The sequence below is a fragment of the Anomalospiza imberbis genome (assembly GCF_031753505.1).
Source record: "Anomalospiza imberbis isolate Cuckoo-Finch-1a 21T00152 chromosome W unlocalized genomic scaffold, ASM3175350v1 scaffold_31, whole genome shotgun sequence".
NCBI classification, from domain to species: Eukaryota; Metazoa; Chordata; class Aves; order Passeriformes; family Viduidae; genus Anomalospiza; species Anomalospiza imberbis.
Window position 1 is genome coordinate 309,865 of NW_027099315.1, and position 27,164 is coordinate 337,028.

General features: G+C 38.8%; 1 protein-coding gene across 5 annotated transcripts in view; it reads right to left on the minus strand.

Moving 5' to 3' along the window:
• The window catches only part of LOC137465553 (nipped-B-like protein), a 194,679-nt gene that overhangs the window by 126,096 nt on the left and 41,419 nt on the right, over positions 1-27,164 (minus strand). For all 5 annotated transcript variants that reach the window (XM_068177630.1, XM_068177629.1, XM_068177632.1 and 2 more), the window contains exons 2-8: positions 21,312-21,455; positions 19,475-19,640; positions 18,229-18,359; positions 11,607-11,706; positions 10,510-10,661; positions 9,273-9,433; positions 2,317-2,410 (exon numbers count right to left, since the gene is read on the minus strand). In XM_068177630.1, the coding sequence (XP_068033731.1) occupies positions 2,317-2,410; positions 9,273-9,433; positions 10,510-10,661; positions 11,607-11,706; positions 18,229-18,359; positions 19,475-19,640; positions 21,312-21,375 (868 nt within the window). In that variant the 5' untranslated portion in view covers positions 21,376-21,455. The remainder of the gene's footprint in view (positions 1-2,316; positions 2,411-9,272; positions 9,434-10,509; positions 10,662-11,606; positions 11,707-18,228; positions 18,360-19,474; positions 19,641-21,311; positions 21,456-27,164) is intronic.

Here is a 27,164-nt window from a genome sequence, read left to right on the forward strand (position 1 = left end):
TACTCTCGAGGAGGAAAGATTCATCAGATGATCCGAGAACATAAAAGGGAATTTAAAGGAATGGGATGTTCCCAAACGACCACCAAAGACCCTCAAAAGACCCCTATTCATATACAAATATGTTTGTGGAAATAACAAGCATGTATGAATGTATTTGGGAAATGTGATGAAAATGTAATAGACATATGATGAATATATATTAGTTTCAGGAATATAACCTGGTCTGTTAGGTTACTGGACATGCATGCTTTGAGGAGAATTTCCCATGCATCCAGTGCTGCTGATAAAGCAATGTTTGCTTCCTAACATTAAAAAAAATGTTTGGAACGTTTATTTCCCAGTTTTAGGTGACAATGGTAATCATATATTTGAGTGGAAGTAGCTTAGATTCACAATGTTGTTAAACTGATAAGCTCAAACATCAATTTTGTGTACAGAGTTAAAGAAAAACAACCACATTTAGTCTCTGCCATTTACACAAGTCTCACAAGTCCTTTAACACAAAACCTCCTAAAATACTGATGCTATACAATTACTTCTCACTTGCATTTGAACCACATTTCTTCTATCACTATTTACCACAGTATATGCCTACAGAAGATGAACCACAGTGATCATTTAGCAGTCACAGAATCATAGAATAATTCAGTTAAGAAGGAACCTCAGAAGGCCTTTAGTTGATCCTTATGATCAAAGCAGGGTGAGCAAGGCCATGTGTCCGGGTTCTGACCAGAACAGGGTTAATTTTTGCAGTAGCTGTGAGGGGGCATGGCCAGGACTATATTCTATATATTCTATACTACCTCACATCATTGCTGGGGGCAAGGGGAAAGGGAGTGTCTTCTGGGGAAAAGGGGCTCCTTCCAGTGGAGTAAGTGGGGCAGAGGAAGCCATGCAGCCATATGCTATTATAGGGGGATTTCCATGTGAATAATTTCCTTTCTTGTACCCTTTGTCATTAGTATTGTTGCTGTCACTGTTCCTTTTCTTATCTCACTGCTGTTTCCAGTAAATTGTTCTTATCTCAACCTATGATCTTTGCCCTCTGTATCTCCAATTCTCCTCTCCAGCCCACCACCCACCACAGCAGGAGGGGGAGGGGAAAATGGGAGAGCAAGAGAAGGGCACATAGTTTGGGAGAGTCTTGGTGGGGGCACTGAATTCGGAAGTATCGTTCCTAAACCATGACACCATGTTATGCAGGGCTAATCCAGGCATGTCTTGAAAAAATCCAAGAATGAAAAATGCACAGATTCTCTGGGCTTTTCCAATGCTCGACTGTCCTCATAGTGGAAAAGGTTTTTCTTATATCTAGTCAGAACCTCCCATTTCAATCTAAGTCCATTGTGTCTCATCCTTGCTCTACAACACTGTGGAAAGCCTGACTCAAGTCTTCCTGATAATCTCATAGGTATGAGGAAACTGCTCTAAGGTCTGTCTGTCCATTGTGTGTCATCCCATCTGTGTGTCCCTGCCATCATCATCATCATCTACATCCACCCTCAAAGACTTGTTTTATCCAGGCTGCACAACCCCAATACCCTCACCTTCTCTGGAATCTCCCCCATCTCCTCTTCTCCCTCTCCACCTAATCTGACCACCCATAAAGATTTAATTTTGTTTCAGGATTAAAGAGAAGAAAACACTATTGCTTCTTTTTATTATTGCCATGTAAATACATAAGCACTGAATACTTAAATTAACAAGAATATGCCCAAACCCCTACATTACTAATCTCATCTATCTCAGTCATTGCTTCTTAGGGAGAATATTAAAAACAGCAGTATGCATTACATATTTTAGCATAAAGAATTATTTTATCAGCTGACTGACAGTTTACCCTATTTCTTCTCCACAGCTAAGGTTTTCAGGCTTAATTTATGCTATATATATTGTGTTCATTGAACTACATTTAATTTCAGGTTCATAAAATTTGATTATTGCAATCAAGAAAAGCATTACATGTTAAAACACTTTTGAGCTGGTTAAGAGTTCAATACTTGTAATGCTGCCTTTAAATAATTTCTTACGTAGAGCGACTGAAACCATTCCTTTAAAGAATTAATTCCTCATATTGGAAAGGATTTAAAATTATTCTGTCCTTCATGAATTTGAGCTTTCTTTTGAAGTATGATTAGTCAATTTTTGAACCTTCAGAAATTTCTTCTGAATCAGGGCTCAAAATAATTTTGTATCCAAAAATTAATGACATACTCTTTAGTACTATTGGAATACAGAAGTTGGGAGAACTAACTTTAAACACTGTGTTTTAAAACTGGAAAAAAAATACATTTATATATATGACTGCTAGATTACCTTTAAGGGTTCCATCACTTCCAGATGGAGAGCAGACTGACTGTGGTGACCTCAAGGAAAAAGATGCAGCATTCCTTACTGAAGGATCGCCATCCTAAAGTGACCATGATAAAAAAAAAAAAAATCATGAACACTTCATAAAATAAAGACTGAAATTAGTACATATACTGATAAAATGGACTGGAAGAAAAAGTATAGAGAAATATTAGAAAAATATTTATATTAAAAAAATTTGTCATTTGGACTGCTATTAGACTACTATATAGGCAAAATTCAAAAAAACAATCAGCCTTAAGAATTTAGAACCAGACCATGCACACAAAAATAAATCCATGTATGTCTTCCAGCTAAATAAGCACTTTTGGTTGACATTAAGATTTCATTTAGAAGTTTTTTGTTACATATAGTAAAGAGCTGAAAAACAGAAATATGAACTCTCTACAATACCAACTGAAATTGAGTATAATAAGTAGATTTTTCTCATTTTTAAACAACTTGAACATTTTTTAAATTAGCCTACCCTTAACGTTTATTAGAATGCCATCTTACTTTTACAGTTAAGCAAACCAAAACTTTGTATTCATACCCTCCAACATAAACACATCAGGATTGAACAAAATCTCTAGCACAACCATTGCGGCAACTGAGATAGATGGATGTCAAATACACACTCCCTCTGACAATGGCCAAACAGCCAATTTCCACATGCATAGCAGTAGATCAGCCACTGCACGCTATGCCTTGTGAAGGCAAAGTTCACACGGCTTAAGGATAAAGAAAATAGTTTGATATTTATGGACTGAAAGTGCTTACAAGGCAAAGAATATAAATTCATAAGAAACCAGATTTCATCATCTTCATCATACATAGGCATTTACAAAACAATTATATTAGATTTTCCCCCTCCCACAACAAAATGAATCTAAAATTCATGATGTGCTATTAATTACACTTATCTTTCTAACTGCTTGCAAAAAGAATTTTTGCCTCGTGAGAAAGCCTCATGTGTAAAAAAATCTAATATTCTGATTCGATGCAATAAAAACAACTATACCTTAAACAAACATGGTATTTATTGCAAGACAAAATTAATTAATTTGCTGATGTAACAGTTACTTGTTTATTTAATACACTGAAAGTAAGGAGATTATTTTTTCAAACATGAATTATCTTTGAATTATAATAAATCTCAAACCCACCAAAATACTGGGGGGAACCAACGCTTAGTAATTTTTATAGATATATTTTTTATTAGAACAGGAGAGGTCCTCTACCCATGGACTGCCAAGGACAAAGGACAAGGTGTCTTTTATTAAATTAACTGAACTAACTAACTAGGTAGATGATCTTTCAGGTACACACATGCCATTCCTTAAAATTTGTCAGCTACTGTAGAAGTCCTCATTTACTGTTTTCTAGATGAGAACTTCATCAAATGGTGAAATGTAAGCACAAACTTATATTCTGGGCATGTTCTCACATGCACATACAGCCCAGAAAGCCAACTGCATCCTGGGCTGCATCCAAAGCAGTGGAACCCAGCAGGTCAAGGGAAGTGATTCTGTCCCTTTACTCTGCTCTGGTGAGACCCAACCTGCAGTACTGCCTCCAGCTCTGGAGTCCCCAGCACAGGAAGGACAGGGACCTGCTGAAGCAAGTCCAGAAGAGGCCACCAAGATGATTAGAGGACAGGAGCACCTCTGCTATGAGGAAAGGCTGAGAGAATTAGGACTCTTCAGCCTGGAGAAGAGAAAGCTCCAGGGAGACCTTAGAGCAGCCTTCTAATAGCTGAAGGGAGCCTGCAACAGAGTCAGAGGACTCTTTATCAGGGATAGTAGCAATAGGACAAGGAGCAAGGGCTTAAAGCTCAAAGAGGGTAGATCTAGATTATATGTTAGGAAGGAAGTCTTCCCTGTGAGTGTGGTGAGGCCCTGGGACAAGTTGCCCAGAGAAGCTGTGTGTGCCCCATCCCCAGAAGTGTTCAAGGCAAGGTTGGATGGGGCTTGAAACAACTTGGTCTAGTGGAAGGTGTCCCTGTCCATGGTAGGGGGTTGGAACATGATAGTCATTAAGATCCCTTTCAACCCAAGCCATTCTATGATTCCCAGGTTTCTCAAAAATTGGTCCTTTACTTCAGTATACGCACAGTGAGCCTTCAGGTATATGCTTGCTGATTTAGTAGAATCAAATATTGCAAACACACAATATCCTGCAGACATTCATAACATCTAAAGAAGAAAATCCTAAAGCTAAAAAAAGATAAACAAAGTTTTACATTTTATGATTTAATATTCCTTGTTCATAACTATCTCTGCCAATGTTAACACTGTTTTTTAAAAAGGTGCAACATTATGATTAATGTGATTGCTCATATATAAATGTAAAACTTGAATTACTTCAACTTGTTCAAACTGTTTTCTGCAGGATGGCTACTAAAATCAGTTTTTAAAGGTATACTTACTTTTTACCCTTGGTGTTTTTCCCATTAAACCGAACCGATGATGCTATGCTTTATGTTTTCATAATCGGCCAGTTTTGAATGAGTTTCTTAGAATTGTTACAGTTGGAAAATATCTTTAAGATCCTGAAGTCCAACCAATAACGCAGCACCACCATTATGTTGACCATTAAACCATGTCCCCAAATGCCACATCCACACATTTTTTTGAACACTTCCAAGGATGGTGACTCAACCAATGCCCTGGGCAGTCAGTTCCAATGCTAAACAACTGCTTCCATGAAGAAATTTTCCCTAACATCCAATATAAACCTCCCCTGGAAAAACTTGAGGCCATTTCCTCTTGCCTGTCTCTTGTTCCCCAGAAGAACCCAATACCCACCGAGCTCCACCCTCCTTTCAGGGAGTTGTAGAGAGTGAGAAGGTCCCCTCTGAGCCTCCTGTTCTCCAGGATAAGCCCCCTCAGCTACTCCTGGTGCTCCAGACTCCTCCCCAGCTCCGTTGCCCTTCTCTGGACTCGCTCCATCACCGCAATGTCTTTCTTGCAATGAGGGGCCCAGAACTTGACATAGCACTTGAGGTGGGGCCTCACCAGTGCCGAGTACAGAGGGACAATCACTGCCCTGGTCCTGCTGGTCACACCATTTCTGATCCAAGCCAGGATGCCATTGGCCTTCTTGCCCGCCTGGGCACACACTGGCTCATGTTCAGCTGCTGTCGCTCAGCACCCCCAGGTCCTTTTCCTGTGGGCAGCTTTCCAGCCACTCTGCCCCAGCCTGGAGCTGCATGGGGTTAGGACCTAAGAGCAGGACCTGGCACTTGGCCTTGTTGAACCTCATACAATTGGCCTTGTTGAACCTCATACAACTGGCCTTGTCCCATTGCTCCAGCCTGTCCAGATCACTCTGCAGAGCCTTCCTGTCCTCCAGCAGATCAACACTCCCACCCAACTTGGTGCCCTCTGTAAACTTACTGAGGTTGCACTTGATCCCCTTGTCTAGGTCATCAATGAAGATGTTAAATAGGACTGGCCCCCATACTGAGCTTTGGGGAACTCCACTGGTGTCTGGCTGCCAAGTGCATGTAGCTCCATTCTTCACCACTCTCTGGGCCTGACCATCCAGACAGTTCCTAGCCCAGTGAAGAGAGCACCTGTCCAACCCATGGGCTGCCAGCTTTTCCAGGAGAATGCTCTGGGAGACAGCATCAAAGCCTTTACTGAAGTGCATGTAGTCACACACACAGCCTTTCCCTCACACACTAGGTGGGTCACCTGGTCATAAAAGGAGATCAGGTTGGTCAAGCAGGATCTGCCTTTCCTAAACCCCTGCTGGCTGGGCCTGATCCCCTGGTTGTCCTGCACATGCCACATGATCACACTCAAAATGATCCGTTCCATCTTCCCAGGTACTGAGGTCAGGCTGACAGGCCTGTAGCTCCCCGGATCTTCCTTCCGGCCCTTCTTGTTTATAGATGTCACACTGGCACCTCCAGTCACCTGGGACCTCCTCAGTTGTCCAGGACCGCTGGTAAATGATGGACAGTGTCTTGGTGACCTCTTCTGCCAGCTCCCTTAGTACCCTTGGCTGGATCCTATCCAGCCCCATAGACGTGAGGGGGTCTAAGTAGCATACAAAGCCTTTTCCTCATCGTTTGTCACTATGTTTATCTCCACATCAAGTACAGGATGGAGATTCTGCTTGGCCCTCCTTTTGTTGCTGATGTATTTGTAGAACCACTTTTTGTTGTCTTTTACAGCCGTAGCCAGATTAAGTTCTAGCTGGGCTTTGGCCCTTCGAATTTTCTCCCTGCATGACCTCACAACATCCTTGTAGTCCTACTGAGCTGCCTGCCTCTTTTTCCAGAGGTGATGCACTCTCTTGTTCTCCCTGAGTTCCATTCAAAGCTCTCTGTTTGGCCAGGCTGGTCTTCCCTGCCGGCTCATCTTTTGGCATATGGGGACGGCCTGCTCCTGCTCCTTTCAGATTTCTTTTTTAAAGCACATCCAGCTTTCCTGGAGCCCTTTGCCCTTCAGGACTGCCTCCCAAGTGACTCTCTCAACCAGGCTCCCAAACGGGCCAGTCTGCACTCTGGAAGTCCAAGGTGGCAGTTCTGCTGATCCCCCTGCTTACTTCTCTGAGAACAGAAAATTATCATTTCATGATCACTGTGCCTAAGATGGCCTCCAATTATCACATCCCACATGGGCTCTTCTCTGTTCACAAACAGCAGGTCCAGTGGGGCACCTCTCCTGATTGGCTCACTCACCAGCTGTGTCAGTTCTTCCACACACTCCAGGTACCTCCTGGACTGTTTCCTCTGCTGTGCTCTATTTCCAGAATAGATCTGGTAAGTTGAAGTCTCCCACGAGAACAAGGGCCAGCGATCGCAAGACTTCTCCCAGCTATTCATAGAACATTTTGTCTTCTTCATCCTGGCTGGGTGGTCTATAGGAGACTCCCTTCAGGAGATCTGCTCTGTTGGCCTTCCCCTTGATTCTTACCCATAAACACTCAATCCTACCGGTACCATCATCAAGTTCCAGACAATCAAAACACTCCCTAACATACGAGAGGTATCTAAAGCCTCTCCTTCCTTGCTGATCCCTTATAAAGCGTTTACAACCATCCATTGCAGCATTTCAGTCATGCAATTCATCCCACCATGTCTCCATGACTGCAACTGTCATAGTTTCCCTGCTGCACCATGGCTTCCGGTTCCTCCTGTTTGTTGCCCATGCTGCGTGCATTGGTGTAGTGTCACCAGAGGACACAAGGAAAAACGACGCACCACAGCTTTGGTCACCATGAAGAGACTAATTTATTTTTTCTGACTCCAATCATTTATAGTTCTCAAAAGGTGCCAGTGGATTGGAAGGTGAACGTGCCACCTCTCCAACGACACTGGACAAACTACCAGTCTATCAAATTTCTCCGCCTCTATGAAAGAATGCAAAACAATAGGTTGTTTACAGAAAGTTGCGTGAGAAAGTTCTCTACAAGAATGTAAATTCAGAAGGCTTTAGAAAATCCTAAGAAATCAGGGCGACAGTATAGATGCACTTCAGTTGCATGTGCTGATGATACAAAACTAGGGGGCGTGGCTGATACACCTGAAGGCCGTGCTGCCATTCAGGGGGACCTTGATAGGCTGGAGAATTGGGTGGAGAGAAGCCTAATGAGGTTCAACAAGGGCAAGTGTAGGGTCCTGCACCTGGGGAGGAATAACCCCAAGTACCAGCACAGGTTGGGGGTGACCTACTAGAGAGTTAGTAGTTGGGGGATATATGCTCATTTAATGCCAAGAACAGCTTCTTATTTTGAAGAATTTGCATTGCTGAAGCAGAGACAGAAAAATACCTGATGAGATTGTGTATTATGATAGATTCCTTGATTACAAAACTCTCTTGTTGAAGATATCACTTCTTAGCTAATAGTTTTTCATCAGCATAATTCTTTCATTTAAAAAGAGAAGACTAATAAAACTAACAACTCTCTTAGAGTTCCAGTGTACTAATCCCTGTAAGGAATTTAGGTAGTCTGGTGTTATCAATACACTTGTTGAGTACAACAGTTTTTTGCTTCCACAAGCTAATTTAGGAAGACGGGCGTTGCCCCTAGTTTTCATAAGGTAAATTAAATACATCTTTAAAAAAAAGGTCAAAAAAAGGCCCGCTGGTCACCAGGTTTTGATCAAGTTTTGTAACTGTTGTAGGCATCACTAAGACCACATAGTTCAAAGAACTAAAAGCAAAAAATAAAAATGAAACTTAAGTGCTGTCTCCTTAAGAGGTGTTAAGAGACTGTGTGCCAAACTTGTAAAGAAGAGTCACAACATGCTTCATACAGAGGATAAGATGCTCATTAAGAAAGCGAAGAAGTTGAAAACACCATGGGAGAAAGTTGCTGATTTTTTTTCACTTATATTCAATACTTTAGCAAGAATTTCTCCCACGTGAACTCAAGTCACTAGGAAAATATATTATAAATAAACCAGGCCATAAAAGCACATAACAGATCTGTAAGAAAAAATGTTAAAAGCAATTTTTGCCTTTGACAACACTACTATATTACTGAGTAGGTTATGCAATTGTCTCATCTAATTGACAGTTAGGGGAATCTTCAGAAAGACACGTTAACTATAAACCTATTTAGAATCTATTATTGTTTACATCAATATATTGATACAATAATTGCAGAGAGACTCTACCATCTCTTTATAATAAACTCACATGAGTAACATTTTTTACTTTTCATACTTTTATCAGAATCAATGTTACAAACTGTTCCAAAGGAGAGAGATCTAGAAAAATCTTAAAACTTGCACATTAAAGTTGCACAGTTGAGTGCATACATCTGAAACCGAAATATATTTTCAGTGGTTTTATTCATCAACAGCATCCTCATAAAATATCTGACTTTTAAGGCAGCTAAACACATACTTGGTTTATCACAGTAAATATTTGTTTTATCATCATAAACTGATCTAGGTAACATACATCACTACTTATCCTGTGCACCATCTGTAGATAGTCTTCATTTGAGCCATGTCTAGAATTATCAGCATGATGATTAGCTGAATTTCCAGACAATTGACTTGAAACTTTATTTTCATGGAGATTTCTCATCCCAGCTGTGACAATGGGACTGGATACTGAAGCTGAAATACAGAGAAATAAAAATAATTATACCAATATATTCACACAATCATTAACTCTAAAACAATCTCACAGGAAAGGACATAATATTAATGAGTTGGATGCAAGAGGTCTAGGATTGGAACAAGAATCCCAACTTTCTTCAATGAATCCTTTTTCCACAAATACCTTGAATAAAATTAGTATCTACGTTTTAAATTTTCAAGAGACTCTTAAACCTAAATTCCATGTACAGATTAGCCAAGCTTCACTCCACATCTATCCTAATTACAGTCAGCATCATACTCATAGGTTATAGAAAACTTTATTTTCCTCTATATAATATGCATTCGCTACCTATAGTAACTTCCAAGGTATTCATGAGACACATAACATTACATACAGAACAGCTATATAAATTCTAAGCACACTGCTAAACTTTAGGAACAGATGATTTAAAAGAATCTAACAAGAATTCTACTTCCAAGAAAGGATAATGCCTAGATACTTAACAGTGTTCATGTTGTTCAAGACTGTTTTTAGAAAAGGGAAAACCAAAGAAATCCATTAATTCTGAAGGTCATCTCTGCCAGTTACTGCATACCTTGAGAATAATACTAGCCAACTTAGCCTAGCCTACACTGCAAAGGTTTGGTAAAGTTAAATAAGCTGGCAGCAAAATTTACATTACACTGGCAAAAATTATGTTTTTGCCAGTACAGATAAACAATTGCCATAGCTAACAAAAGTTTTAGGGTTTTTAAAATTTTTCTATTGTCATGTATATGTGACAACTATGCAAAATCAGTGTACATAGAGGAGAAGCATTAATGCTAAGGTCACTGGTTCAATCCCTATATGGGCCATTCACTTAAGAGTTGGACTCGATGATCCTTCTGGGATTTTTTGAAATAAAATAAATATTACCACTGTATAGTCAGGAAAGCAAAGCTTAAGCATACCCAAAAAAATTCCCTACCAACTCCAAGATTTGCATTAAGCATGTGACTCCTTCAAAGGAATTAGAGAGCTGTGAAACACACACATGAAGGTAAAGCTGACATGAGATAGGAGAATAAAATAAATATCAAAGACTTACCTTGCTGCATCTGAGGATGTGGTGTATAACTTGGAGGATGTGAATATGGCATGTATCCTGCAGGACTTTGAGGAGCATATGGACTAGGCACTGGACTGTTCTGTTGTGCCAAAAATCTGTTACCAGAGCTTGTTTGTGGTGGCACAAACCGGCTAAAAAATAAAATGAAAAAGTTTGAAAAAGTTGGAAAAGGAAATTTATACAAATTTCTTATTTCTTTTAGAAGACTGAGGGAGCTGGGGGTGTTTAGTCTGGAGAAAAGGAGGCTCAGGGGACACTTTATTGTTGAAAGGAGGTAGCAAGCAACAGGACAAGAGGAAATGGCCTCAAGTTATTCCAGGGGAGGTTTAGATTATATATCAGGAAAAATTTCTTTACCAAAAGGTTTGTCAAGCACTGGCACACACTGCCCAGGGAAGTGGTTGAGTCACCAACCTGGAGGTATTTAAAATGTGTGTACATGTGTCAGGGACATGGTTTAGTAGTGGACCTGACAGTGTTAGGTTAACAGTTGGACTTGATGATCTTAGAGGTCTTTTCCAACCTAAATGATTCTATAGGTACATGCTACTTGCTGACACTCAAAGTTTGAAAAAGAACCTGAAAGTTGATGAGAAAGCTGATGGAAGACTGGCCAAATTACTGGGCCTATCCTCCTCTGAGCAGCCTTTTGTATACCTGTTACAGCAGTATTCCATGTTTTTACAAGCCTTCTTTCCCACCCTTCTGTCACATTGGTAATGTTATACATGCTGGAACACATAGCGTCTTCTCTCCTGTTCTCCTGCCACAGGCAGCAAATAGCTGTAGGGGTGTCAGGAGGCAGGGGTATTATTTTAGCACGAAAGAAAATTTGCCAAAATTATGTGAGGGAGGGACAGCAGGGAATCCTGACTAATCAGAATGCAAAGATTACTCACTAGCAAAAACATGTTGCTTTGCCAGCTGAAGAAACTCACCCTGTTGTCAGACAAATGCAAAATAGATCCTGACACTGATCACCTTCCATTCCCATACTTGCAAAAAGAATTGACTGTCACTGTAGATAGAATTTGCAGTTTGCTGCCCATCCCACCCCATTTAAAAGAGAATGTTACCTGGAAGGGCTATGTGAGATAGTGGTTTGTTGATAATTAGAAGATGCAGGACTACCTCTCATGGAGTTCTGAGAAATATTAAACTGCGACATCATCATCCCTATTAAGAAGATAGCAGCATTACTTTACATGCATTTCCTTTTTAATCAATGAAGTCTCTCATTTCAGAAATTATATACAAAGAGATGATAAAATTTAGAAACATTGACATCTTCTACCTACAACTGTTAGAAAACATTTTAAAAAGATTGATTTCATGCAAGATATCCATTTTACACCATGACATAAAAAGAGTGTTCCCTAAAGGAGTATTAATTCAATAATAAATAACAACGGCAGTTCCCTCCTCTGTTCCTTAGCCAAAAACCTGCTAGTAAATAGTAACATTTTATAACAGGCCACATACTCTACACCCCAGACTTGTGTGTGGAGTACTTCAATGTGCCAATAAGATTTGGAAACTTCACAACAACTCAGAAGAACACAGAAAACTTATCTCCCATATTTAGATCAAGTACGACAAACAATCATCTCGGGCTGAGTGGTGCAAGATATTCTCCCTGCTCCCCTAATGCCCTAGTGGTTCCTTTCTACCCAGGGACAACAGCTTTCTATTCCATCTCCACCACACTTAAAAGGAATGTTATCAAAGATGGTGCTGAAATACTTTCAGTTGCAAAGAACCACCAGTATCCCATCTGTAGTCTCCAACAGTCTGTAGATTCCCACAGTCATGCTTTGAAAATTCAAGAGTTGTACTAGATGGCAAGCCACAAGTACCAATGGGCCTGGAACTAACTTGCATCTTTATTAGGGAGAACTTAAATGAATCTTTTTTGCTTTCTCTCTTCCATACAGATATAAAGAATTTCTAACCACCACATAACACTAGAAGTTGAAATGGTACAGGTACACAAGAACTTATATGACTTTTAACCAGGTGATTTTAATGATAGAATTGAATGTCTTGCAGCTAAAACAGCATCAGAATTCACATACACACTGCAGCTTGGGAAGCCACAGCAAGTGATCCAAAGCCATGGGTAAAAGCACATCAGCAATGCAAATATTTAAACCTAAATTCAGGTAGACAGCTGACTAATCCAGTGTTTGGGAGTCATCAATCTTTGTATTACTATCACTGATTTCAATTACTGCAATATTCACACAAGCAAAGCTCGTTTCAGAAATCCTCCCTGTCATCCTCTTTTCTCTTCCCCTCTCCCCAACAAAGAAGTGATGGAATAATCCCCCAGGAATTAAGCCATTACTACCTCCTGGTAGGTATGAAGTGCTGCATTCCAAGTATATTAGCCCAGACAAACTAGCCCAGAGCAGGAGTGAAATTGTCATATTGTGCTAAAAAAAAAATAAATAAATAAATAAATAAAAGAGACCTCCATACTTTAGTACAGAGGACATTTCATTGTCCAGAGTAACAGAAGTGGACTCCTCAACTCCTGCAAAATTTGATTAAATGAACAGTGGTTGCCTTGCACAGAGGCAAGTGAGGAGGAAACTCCAGAGGTGTTGGAGGCAGCATCTGGCATGCTCACTGCCCACTCACCTCTCACAGCCACTCTCACCACAGCTAGGTAGTAGCTAGTCAAACTACTAACCCTTAACATTCATGTACAGAAAGCTGACAGAATGTGCCAGTATGAGTATGAACTATGCAGAAGTTTCATTTTATGCTTAAAACAAACATTGCACTTTTAAAATACTTGAAAAATATATCTATTTTCTCCTCTATAAATTTAAAACACACTTTTGGTTTTAAAAAGTATGACAGAAAATATAAAAAGTAACACATTTTAATGCCATTTTAAAAACCCTAAAACTTATTCTGTGACAGGCAGTTCTCACCTCTTTATCTCTGTTAGGGGAGACAATCTAGATGACTTTAAAAAAAACCAACCAAACAAAACACCCTAAGTCCCCAGTGCCCATCCCCCTCCCCTCACCCTACTAAACCCCCCCAAGCAACAACAACAAACAACCAAACAAAAAAATCCCCTACCACAACAGTGTCTCTAAAGTTTTCAGACAGATAACAAGTCTGTCTAATAATAATGTAATGAGGAGGGAGTAAAAATAAGCCCAAACATTTAGTCCAAAAAGGAGTTGAAATTACTCTGTGGTCATTAACACTAAAATATCTTCTTGTACATTTTTTACACTGTTGTTCATATCACTAAGCAGCAGATTTATGGCTACACTGTGCATCTCCAGACCTTAAAATACTTAAGAATTTCTTTTAAATGCAACTTAAATTTTGATTGTTGGTAATGCTCAGTTTTGAGAAAACATCATCCTAGTAATAACATTCACACAATCACAGGATATGGGTCAAGTTGGAAGGGACCAGAGTGGGTAATGTGGTCCCGCCTCCCTGCTCAGAGTCATCCCAAAACACACAGCACAGGATTGTGTCCAGATGGGTCTGGAATATCTCCAGCGAGGGAGACTCCACACCCTTTCTGGGCAATCTGTTCCAGTGCTAGGTCGCTGCACAGAGAAGTTCTTCCTCAAGTTCAGATGGAACCTCCTGGGCATCAGTTCCTGCCTGTTCCTCTTGTCCCATTGCTGGGCCCCACTGAGCTGAGCCTGGTCCATTCTCTGACCCTTCCCTGCAGACACTGACAGACATGGATGAGGTCCCCTCTCAGCTGTCTCCTCTTGAGGCTGAACAGCCCCAACTCCCTCAGCCTTTCCTCATAAGAGAGGTACTCCAGTCCCTCAATCATCCTCACAGCCTCTGCTGGACCCACTCCAGGAGCTCCATGTCTCTCCTGTCCTGAGGCGCTCAGAACTGGACACAGCATTGCAGGTGTGGAGAGGGGCAGGATCACCTCCCTGACCGGCTGCCAATGATCTTTCTAATGCATCCCAAGATTACGTTTGCCTTCTTCGTCAGAAGGGCACGCACTTGTCCATCAGGAGCCCCAGGTCACCCCCAGCCTGTACTGGTGCCTGGGGTTGTTCTTCCCCAGGTGCAGAACCCTGCATTTGCTTTTGTTGAATTTCAGACAGTTCTTCTCTCCCAACTCTCCAACCTGTTGCGGTCCTTCTGAAAGCCTGCACAGCACTTGGCCAGCTTTGCATTCTTAACATATACTCCCAGTCTTGAATGTAATTTTTTTGGCTCAGAAAAAAAGGATATGCGTAAATCCACTTTAGCATTCCTACTGCCAAAGAATACAAAAACATGGCTCCAGATCACAGAAAAGGTCTTGTATGATTAAACTGTATTACAGCATCATGCATGCTTAAGCAAGGATTGCTCACCAACAGGCAATTTTTCAGTTAAATATACACTCTTATTGAAAGCATGTGTCTACAAAGTTTTTCCCTTTTGTGCATTAAAATGTGCATTTTAATTCTTCTATAGATGAAAAAAAAATCAAAGCAACTGATGCTTAGGGAAAGATGCATAAGATTTTAATCCTCAAAAATGCACAAGTAAATAGTTTAAAGTGAATTTTAAGTCCTTTCTACATCCTAAGCTATGCTATGAAGACTAACCTATTGCAATATGGTATTTTAGTTGATCTTCTAACAGATATCTGCTGAAAGACAAAGCCAGTGTTGAGAAGAGAAAAACATATTGTGAAAACTGAAATTAAATAATAGCCTAATTTAAAAAAATAATTATGATAGCACCCAGAACTTTCTCTGTCATTTAATTAAAAAGGTCTATAAATAAAATTAACATGTTGCCCTTGTACTGATGCTGCACAGTGATGTGATGCAGTCTGTTCAGACTACCTAGTAATACAAAACAGTCTGAAAACTCTAATTAAAAATCTTATCTGTATGAACTCTGTTTCAACAATGGAGCTGTTATTAAAAGACATGGAATAAAGGTTTGAACACTGCTGCTACATTACCTGAAACAAAAGAAGCCAGCAATTTGGGGGGGGGGGGGGGGGGTGGTGCACCCAGGATACAAAACAAGTATTCAGATAATACATCTTTCTTGCACTATTTGTTAATCATAACTAAAAACAATTCTTGCTCTAAACTTAGTGTTGAGCTACAAATCAATATGACTCTGGAAAAAACATCAGCACCGAATTCTGCTTGTGCCTGCTTGTGCTTTACCTTATATTCACATGTATTCAACACATAATATTTAGGTTTCTGAAGAGGCCTTTTTTTCCTGATAAATTGTACTGAATCAAGAATTTATTCCACATTTACTGTAATTCTTTAGCCAGGTGGTCTTTCTGATCTTGCATTAGAAAAGAAGGCCGGAAGAAATTAATTTGAATTCAGTTTGTCCATACTAATGCTGGAACTGACGCTCAAGGGATCATGGTGTAGAGGCCCACCCCAGGCAGAGTAAATTGAAATGGGGTCCCAGTGCCTTCTTTCCTTCTCAATTCTGGACATTACAAATACTGGATCACAGTATCCAGCACTGACTTCACCACATGCTGGACTCAACAGAAGGCAAAAGGACAATATTCAGAAAGAAGACATTAAGGAAAACAGAAGAGATTAATTTGAATTACTAGAAGAGAACCTAAATTCCATTCTTATGGCTGGCAAAATGCATTACATAAGATCTCTACCAAACTCTCAAGTGTTCTACAAATCATGACTTCACAGAGATTACAAAATATGTTCAGAAAGCAGAAGAAAGCCCAACCTTTGCTGCCAGAACACATCAGTATACCCTCCTTTGGCCTAGGAGATCTGAATGGGATGTACTAACAGCTAATATGGCTGCCACAATTTGCCAACATCTAGCTTAAAGATCCTCCTATTTCCAGGTAAGAGTATGGCATAGAAATGAATAAATTAAAAAACAAACAAACAAAAAAAAAGGCACTTCACCTAGCTTTTCCAAACATTCATTACAGAGCCTTCTTCCTCTCAAAAAACTTTGTGTACAGCTATACTTTTCTCCTCTTCCCCCTTTCTTTCAGTGCTTCCAATTTCACACTTACATTGCAATGTTTGCACTGGTACAAGTATTCAGAATTATGTAAAATAAAATTAAATATTCAAGGAAGATTTAAAGTCTGATCTCTTTTGGTTCTCTGAAAGCACTTTGTTAACTTTATTAAAATAGCATCAACTATTCTTTTAAGTTTTATGTTTAATCGTTTTTTAATTCTGTACTAGTACCTCCCTTTAAGCCTAGGCAAAACCACATTAACTAAAGATAGGTGGTTTTATTTCAATAAGGATTATTCTTAATCTATCGAATCAAGCAGCAAAAGTGTTTCCCCCTCTGAAGCACATAATTAGCAAAAATTAGAAAGAAACTAACTTCTTTATCTTCTTTCTTTCAAAAGCCTCTGCTGGAACAAATAATTTCATAAATAACGCCTCCCTTTTGCACTGGAAAATAATTATTTTACTCTACAAAACTGGTAGGAAAATGTGTGTTATCAACATTATTTTCATACTAGATCAAAAAATCACACCACTGTACCAGCTATTAAGAAAAAAATGAACTCTATCCAAACCAAAACCAGGACAAGTATATGTTCTTTGTGGAACCACTAAGCAAAAACTGTCAGGACAATCACAACTCTTCCAGCAGCTGGAAAAAAATATACTCTGCAACAGCTACCTCCAAACCCAGAACCTGGAGACCCTTTTTCATAGTTTAAATTTCAGGATATATGTATCAATGACCTACTAAATATTTAGCATTGCCTTTCACATTTTCATTTGTGGAAATTTTTGCATTCTTTCAAGGAACATTATGTGTTCTGTCCTTAGCAAGTTCTTTTCAAATGTTGTATTGCTTTTTACTCATTAGCCTAGGTGAATGAACTTAATAATCAAAAATTTTTCCCCCCCTCCAAAAACACCCTAACACTTTCTGTTCCCTGTGGACTCCAGTAACATTTCTATTTATATCTCTACAATGCTAGCGAAGCTTTATCCTCACATTGCGAAAACTCTGAAAACCCCCTACTCATTTCATAGTTTAGTATTTAAAGAATATATTTCAGGTGCAAATGAAGAAGTCTCCAGATCTACAAGTAGAATCTGTCCGATAAATCCTGTGCTTGGTCTCTCCCCTTCTCCATCTTTGCTATCCAGCAGTATATCTCAGTAAACCTCAGAAAAGAATTAGCTATCAAAACAGTAAAATCTGTAGGGCATGACAAATTGCTGAGAAGAAGAATGGCAAGGAGGAGATGTTACATATGGTTCATTCAACCTTATTCTTTACCTCAGGACTATCAAAAACTACCACTACAGTGATATACTTCAATTGTACAGATTTTCAATAGAGAACAAGGCATCTTTCCCAACTTCAATTTACTAAAACAAATAAATAAACCTACCTATAAAGAAATTTAAAAAAAAAATTAGTTAAAAATAAAACCCAATCATTTATCCTAGAAATTAAAATCTGTAGAGAAATGCAACATTATTTTTTACAAAAACACCTAGTAGAGTGTATTTCTGTGCTTATTCTAATACTATCACTCTTAAAAGATGTCATGACACATAGCTTTTTATCATTATCAAATACAAGATAAGGCATAAATATCACAGTTGTGCTCCCTACATATTTGTGGTTGCATCAGCCCCCTAAACTTACAGAACAACATAAAAATCAATCAATCAATAATCAATCAAAAATCCTTACCGCTTTGCACCCCATATCTGTTTTGCATGCTTTTCTCCCTGAAAACATTAGGATTCCTTGCCAGGACAGCCTGCAGCAAGACTGGTATATCTCCCTCTGGATCATCACTGCCAAGGTTATCTTTCAATTCTCTGGAATTGTGGAAGTAAGCCAATAAAGAGGCAAATGCAATTTCAAATTATAAGAAACCATGAGTCAAGTAAAAAACCCAAACAACCACAACGAATCAAAACCAAACCAAACGACAGCATTTTACTGTTAAAATACAGGAAAAAAACCCACCAAATCTGCACTGCATCACTGTTCTCTAAATCTACTTTTTTCCTCTCATGCTAAAGGAATGGTAGAAAAAGTATTCCTACTGGTCTTCAAAATTATTTTCTGTTAATAAGCACTTATATATACATGGCTGTCAGTTTCAGACTATTATAACGCTTCTTATGTCCACTTCTGTATTGTGATCTTCTCCATAAAAGAAGAATGCTTTGTCATAACATCCAGAAAGTACTATTGTAGAAGTGAAAATAAGATAAGCATAAATGCATAACATTCACATTGCAGCCCAGCACTTTGAAAACCTTTTATTTTAGAAGGGGAAACTGGTATATCTTTAACATCACAGGATTCCCTTTGAACTTTCAAAAATTTTCTGTAAATGCATCCGTATTTTCACTTTTTCTTTGCATTGATGACTTTGAAGAGCTACTTTCATTTGATCAAAATAACAGATTGGAACACATAGGAAAAAGACAGGGCTGTACACATAAGACAATTCAAAGAACACCAGTGAAAAATGAAAAAACCAAAATACTTTCTGGTTCAATTCTTAAATATTTTAAGATCAATATCTAATCAGAACTTACATAGATCTTGCATGGGTGTCTCAAAAAAGTATCTTTTTGTGTAATACTGGGTATAAAATTTGTCAGTGCACATAACTAACGAAAGTGGAACACAAATGACTTTTGCACAATCAATACAACAAAGTTTGCACTCCTAACTAGCAAGAATAGAACAAGCAGCATACCTATTAAAAAAAAAATACTTATGCATAAGGGCTGTCAAACAATTACTAGCATTCCAATGGAAACAATTGATTCTTATACTGCAGTAATCTGCTAAGTTAGCCTAATAAAAAACCTGCACCTTCTAATTTTCAGATACTAACACCCTTCTCAATTCAGTTCAATTTAAGTTAAAGTAATAAGGATAGTGATCTGATATAGCTGAAGTTCAAAATACATACATGTGATCTGTTGACACCTGATTGAGACTGTGGATGAGCTGTGAAATCAAGTTTTCATCCCTGCAAGCCAAAAGGCAGTTCACCTCTTCAGCTATCCGTCCATTGAAAAGCAGGCTTTTTGTTGTGGTAGCAGGTAAAGGTGATGGAAGAGGCAGCTGGTTCAAAACTGTTATCAGAAAATAGAAAGGAGTTCAGAATTATTTCATGAAACACAAGCATACAAAGATGGACACCTTCTTACTCCCTCATGTGATTAAGAAAGAAAATCTAACAACTACATTATTTGCATTAATTACCTTGAATGTGCCTTGAAACTTGGAAAAATTAGCAAGATCAGCAAAACATTTATTAAAACAGTATAAATTCAGCTAGTTAATTGAGCCTATTCTACTGCCTCTACTCATCAAGTCCTCCATGTTTTTAGGGCAACAGGACTTGTCAAATCCAGTACCTTCTTTTCACACAGAGAGAAATAAGGTGAAGCAGTGACATGCCTTTCTCTTTCATGCACTCCTGACTTTCTGACCATCAGAGAATTATGACAGAGAAAGAATCAAACACACCTAACACAAGGGCTAATCCCACCAAAGGTAATCAGTGTTTTAAGAAACTCTTGCACCAGAAGTCTGGCCAGTGACTTCTACTAGTTAAGTATTTTGACTTGAGAACCATACCTGCAAATAATTAGTGCTGGAACACTGTCCATGGCCCAGAAACTTATGATTTGCATCCTGATGGACCATTATTATACACACATAATGGTACATATATAAACATATAAATACATAAGCAGCATCTTCCAGTTTAATAATTCAGAATATCAGAAAGACATGAAGTGGTGTCCGTCGTCCCCCCCCCCATTGAATACATTTGCTTTTTTTTTACTATAGGCAATTAAATTCAATTGCTGGGTATATACTTTCAGCGTCTCTTGAAAAGTCTTCAAATTTCAACAGCATAATAATAAAACAAGAGCTCAGAATAAGCACTTGGATCACTGAGTCCAGTTATCCTCAGACAGAGAACTGAGCTATAAACTCTTGCTTACACTTTATAAAAAATATGCATCTTTGTCCTGATTTCTCTTATTGAAATGGCTGTTGTATGACTTCACTATAGCAATGATAAATCCCCTCTAAGTTTCCACTATAAATTAATTTTTGGTCAGATTATAACCATTTGGTTTTGTGCCAGCATCATCTTTTAATGTAAATAGTTCTTTTCCTTTCCTTGCATTTTGTCTTCCTGACATATTTAAAGACAGTACACATACCTCATTTACTCACAGACAAGAAACAAGCCTCATAGATTCAGCTGCTTATTTCCATTCTAGCAGCCACTCTTTGCACTTATTAGAGCAACTTTTTTGTACTTTGTCCAAAACTAAGGAACTAGGTTTCAAGTATATTCAGAACATTCCACAACTCTCTATCTGAACATCAGTCTAATCATCTCTCTCTCTCTCTCTCCAGTGAGGATGATGATATGTATGTTTTAGAGAAGTATTTCATCATCTATGATATGTTTTTCTTTATTTGTGGGGTTCGCAGATATGTTACCAAATGATATTCCAAACAACGAATTCCTATATTTTTTTGTTTTGGGTTTACTTAAAGGTGCTTTTTTTAACCTACATGTTTAAATTATCATATTTTGTTTGAATATATTTTTAAAATTCTAGCAAGGACAAGAAATGTTTTAATACCAAATCTGATTTTGAACATATTTACTTTTAAGAAATTTAAAATTAAAACTATTTTTAGTATTTTGAAAATGTGGGTATATTTAGTGAAGAGGTAGAAGGGAACACAGCAAAGACAAAAAAAAGAGTACTTACGGTCTGTAAGACTAGCAATCCCTGCAAGAGTAGTGATGGGAACATGAGGCATATCCCCATTCATCCTGAAGTTCTGGGATGGTAGCGACTACACAGATATTTTAGTTCAGGTGCCAGCTATCATTACTTCCCATCTCCCAAGCACTAAAAAAACAAACAAAAACCCAAACAAACAAACAAACAAAAAAAACCAACAAAACACAAAAAAAACACACACACACAAAAAAACACGAAACCAAATTAAAACTCTCAGTTTACTTGAAATAATTTTAAATTCAATAACATAAATGAAACATAGACCATAATCTCAGATGCATAGTAAGCAAATTTTGTCAAAAGTCGGTGGAACAATGTAGAATTTAAATATCAAATAGCATTAAGCAATCAAAAGGCAAGCTTCTGGTTTCAGAAGCAGAGTCCACTACCAAAAAAGATGCAACATAAGGTAATCAAAAGACAATTTGCTAAGGTTATACAATACCAATGCAAAAATGGGCAACAAAACTTTTTTTGGCTCATAATGCAGTGGACAGCACTTAATCCATAATCAGTTTAAGCAATTAGCTACTATATTCACTTCCCAGTTTCAGAGCAGATATTTTTCATATAAGAAGTTAGCAAACACAAAAGGAATAATTTACAGGTGCAAATGTCAAACAGTAAGCAGAGTGACAAATACAAAATCTTAGTATATTTTTGTCACGGTTTAACCCCAGCCAGCAGCTGAGTGCCATTCAGCTGCTCATTCCCACCACCCACCCACCCCAGGTGGGATGGAGAAGAGAATCAGAAAAAGGCAAAAACCCATGGGATAAGAACAGTTTAATAATTTAAATAAAGTAAAATATACTACTACTGCTGCTAATTTTAATGAAAAGGGAGATAAAAAAGAAAGAGGAATAAAACCCAAGAGAAACAAGTGACGCGCAATACAGTTACTCACAACCCACTGACCAATGCCCGGCCCATTCCCGAGCAGAGATCAGCCTCTCCCGGCCAACTCCCCCAGTTTATATACTGGGCACGACATTCTATGGTGTGGATTATCTCTTTGGCCAGTTCAGGTCAGCTGTCCCAGCCATGCTCTCTCCCAGCTTCTTGTGCAGCTCCTCCCTGGCAGAGCATGAGACACTGAAAAGCCCTTGACTCAGGGTAAGCAATGCTCAGCAACAACCAAAACATCAGTGTGTTATCAGCATTATTCTGTACTAAATCCAAACCACAGTGCTGTACCAGCTACTGAAAAGAAATAAACTCTGTTCCAGCTGAACAGGACAATTTAAAAAATTGAAGTATTTCAAAATTTATCTGAAAATATCTCTCTAATATTAAATACACTCTGCTCAAACTATTACCAAGTACTGTTTCACCCCCTCCATAGAAAGAAAATATTTAGTCACCACTGAACTAGTTTATTTCCTATAAAACAGCATAGTTTATATTCAACTACTGAAAAGGAATTTGTTAATCTAGTTTTTACTCACTATAAAGATCCCAATTGTAAGGAAGTCCACACTATTTAAAACAAAGAACAAAAAAAAAAATCCAACCACCACCAACCCCCTCCAAAAAAAGATCATCACAATAATTTGAACTGTTTTTCCAAAACAACAAAAATTTACAAATACCATACATTACAATCCACTATTGTTATACTAATAAAATGAAAAAAATTGAGCATATCTTCTGAAGACAAAATAAATTAAAGGAACTTGTTTTATATACATTTACCTATAATAAACAGGCTCCTGTATTAACTCATGAAATAGTAAGACTTCTTCTGTCAGCATTTTTGTTGTTTACTTAAGATTTGTTTATATTTACTTTACAAGTCAACAGTTTTGCAAATTACATATACAATACATATAAACCAAAATATCATTCTCATTTCTTTAATAATCTTTATCTCGTTCTTTCTTATGCCACACCAATGACAATGCTAATACATATGTACAGATTCTAAGCAAAACAAAGAAATAATATTCTAAGTATTTTTCCTGCACAAAGTTTTCATGAACCAGTGAAGTTAACTTTTCAGTGTTTCCCTATCTACACACAACTAAATTATTTTGGGTGGGAGTGGGGGTGGTATGGTGTGACAAGGGACAACACAACCAATACACAAAAAACTGCCACCCAACAATGAGTTAACTTCCTTTGCTGCACCTGCCACAGGCTCATTCCCACCACTAAATTACATTTGCTTGTTAAAAATATAATACATTACAGGTGCAGAAATCTAGTTAAGGAAACTGCTGCAGATAGCTATATGCTGTGTGGGTTGCTGTGTTTAGGTCTTTTTTTAATCCAGGAGAAAACAGCCTTCAAACACACAGAGCAATTTCAAATGCTACTTGATACTGAAGCTTCTTTACCTGAAATGAATACCAATATACAAAGAATTTCAGTTGTTTCTTAGTTCCATAAATAAGCAATTCGTAAAGAGAAAAAAAGGGACCTTTTACCACAATGAGTCTGCAACAGCAAAGCCACAAGAGCTAACAACACTTTTAGAACTTAAATTTTCATTTAAAGGTAAGAAGTTAAAGAACACCTTTCACACATAAGTTGTACATACAAGAGACCTTGTCCGATGAGCTCTCCTCTCCTGACTTAAACTGCATCAAAAGTGATTAAGGTCACATAACTATTCAGTATTATTGGAAATCCCATATGTAACACAAAGACAAGGGGAGGGGGGGGGGGGGGGGGGAAATTTGTTTACTTTCCCTTCCTGTTCACCTTGGAAAGCTGTAAACATCAGAGACAGTCACTAATAATGCAAGTTTTTTCCTGGTATTACTGCTACAGTAATTATACAGATATTAAATGGAAAAAAAATCCCTCCAGAAGTAGACATTTAAATTAGATACCTTCTCCACAGATACATAAGAAACATGAACTGGCAAGATTCCAGATCCAAGAGTGGAACAAGTGCAGACAGCTAGCTAGGATGGTCAGGGAAAGACTAAGTTTTCCTAGAGAAGAGTAGAAGGGGCTGGTTTGTTTAGCTAACAAAACCAAGGTCAGGAGGGGATGTGGTTGCTATGTTTAGGGCAAAGAAGGTTACAAAGGAAGAATGCTCAAAATATCGAGCAGTTAGAGAAGAAAATTGACAGCTCAAGACATGTTATTTCACACAAAATATCAAAATATCATGCAACAATTAAGGGCTTGACAAGTCAGACAAGTCAAATCAAACAAGTTTTGTTGTGCTTTGGTTTTTCATTCCCAACTCTAATGAGTCATTTCTCAATATTTAGAAACTTTTGTATTATCAACTTTGTGCAGCAGCTACTACCAGTAGTAGTGCAGCATTTCTACCTATAGACTGAAAAAATAAATCTGCTACTTTATGTCTTGGGGATAGTTTTAATCCCATATCCGTTTGTTTGTTTGTTAGTTTTTGTTTTGTGTCCGGAATGGTCACTGCCGCCTCCCCCACCCCCCTCTGGCTCCGGGAGTACTGTGATGGGTGAGAGGCAACCTGGAATCCTGTGAGGGTTGGGGACCAGGGGCTGCTGCTTCCTTCCAGTGGGGTGATAGTCTCGGCAGCCATGCGGTGCGGACATCTGACTGGATATCCTGTTGCCCTGTGGTTTTTGCGCGTTTCTTTTTTTTCCCCTGTTCCTTCGGCACTGTGATTGGGGCTTGCCAGCTTGCTTCTCTGCTCCTCTGCTTGCTTGGGAGCCCAGAGGCAGTGCGTGCTACGCCGGGAGCCCTCCCCGCCGGGCTGGCCCGACCCCGAGACCAGCCATCGCCGGTGAGCTATACAAGGGAGCGATCCCCCGCCATCCCCGCTGTTTTCTGCCGCTGTATCAGGGCTTTTTGCTATACTTTAACCCGACACGCCGTGCCCGCCCAGACACTCCGCGGCTTCTGACACGGCTCCAGAGTCTTTGTTACACTTTGTTTGCCACCCTGGGTGTGCTCGCCTCAGCTATTCCAGCCTGCTGCTCCAAGGTTTCCTGTTTCAGTCCATTCAGCTTCCCGAATGGCACTTAAACCAGCTGCTTCTTGTGAGTTTGCAAAGGAAAGCACCTTCTCTCTCTTTCCCACCGGCTGAGCCACCATTAACCATGTGGAGAGGTGGCTGAGCTCGCACCACAGCACCCCCTGCAGCAGCGGAGGAATCATCGCACCTGCCCTGCCTGGCCAGGAGCCAACAGCACCTCTGCCAGCTGTGACCATAACTACACCAAAGGGGGAAGTGCTTGACAGCCAAGAAGGCTGTTATTGGGAGTTTTTTTGTTTGTTGTTGCTGCCGTTATTGTTGTTTCTCTTGTTATACATATACATACTAGTAAAGAACTGTTATTCCTTCTCCCATATCTTTGCCTGAAAGCCCTGTAATTTAAAACTTATAGTAATTTGGAGGCAAGGGAGTCATATTTTCCATTCCAAGGGAAGTTTCCACCTTCCTTGGCAGACACCTGTCCTTTAAACCAGGACACCTTAATATTAGCTGAATTAAGGAAATCAAAGAACTGTTGCATTGAAAAGCTTTTAAATGATGCATCATTGTTGCAGTTCAAAGAGAAAAGTAGAAACCCAATTTACATATATGCAAAGAGAGACTTGCATATTCAGTATATACATATACTCTTTCTGCTTTATAAGAAAAAACAGATATTGTAAAAGACATTCCAGGGAGGAGGAAACTACAGTGCACAAAGGAAGTGATACAAAGAATCCCTTTGAGAAAGGGAAACAGTGAAAGGGCAGCAGATATTGAGAATAATGTATTAAAAACTATAATCATAACATAATATACAATTAAAAAAAAATGTGAAACCAAGATAGCAAGGACAGTAATATTGAAAAAGTTTATGCTACAGGTAATAACTACACATTTAAAGCACTACTTCTGTATGTTATCTTCTTCCCTTTTTGTTGTCAATTATATATATTCTCATTTACTGCAAATTAACATTCCAAAGAAAATTCCTATTGAAATGTTAAATTTTAAATGTTGTTCATTGGTTGGGGTTTTTTAAAGTGTATTGTGGTTTAACCCAGCTAAGCACCATGAAGCCAGTCCCTCACTCCCCCTTCCCCAGTGGGATGGGGGAGAGAATCTGAAAAAAGGTAAAACTCATGGGTTGAGATAAAGCGTATTGGGTCTGGCTAAACTGGAGTTCAGCTGTGCATTGGTAACTAGAAAGGTGTTGAGAACACACCAGTGTTTTGGCTGCTGCTGAGCAGTGCTGGCACAGCATCAGGGCTGTCTCTCCAACATCCCCCCCAGCTCAGATAGAAAAGCTAAGGGAAGGAATAAGGGAGGGCATTCGTTATTCTACAATGTTTGCCTTCTGGAGCAACCACTACATGTGCTGAAGCCCTGCTTCCTGGGAAGTGGCTGAACATCACTCACTGATGAGAAGTAGAGAATAAAATATTTTGTGCTTTTTTCCCTTTGCTTGCATACAGGACCTTTGCTGTTGCTTTAGTAAGCTGCCTTATCTTGACTACAAGGGGATTTTTTTTCATCTTATTTTCTCCCCTTTCTCTTTCCTCTTGGTTGAAATACATTCTTGTCCCCTCAACAAAAATGCCAGTTCTTCCATGGCTTAGCTATGTACATTCACAAGAACACTGGAAAACAAAATAAAGGGAAAAATCTGTTTATGTGCAGTAATACACAGGCTCAGTAGCAATGGAAAGATAAGTAACACCTCAGGATTCAGAAATTTAGTATTTACATTTCAGTGTTTCATTCCCCATACTCCAGAGTATTCTTTAACTTATATATTTAGATTTTAAAAGTAACTTTGTAGTGGGTTGACCTTGGCTACCTTAGATAACTAACCTAATATATTTCTGAGAAAAAAAAGATAAAATTAGATGAATTAA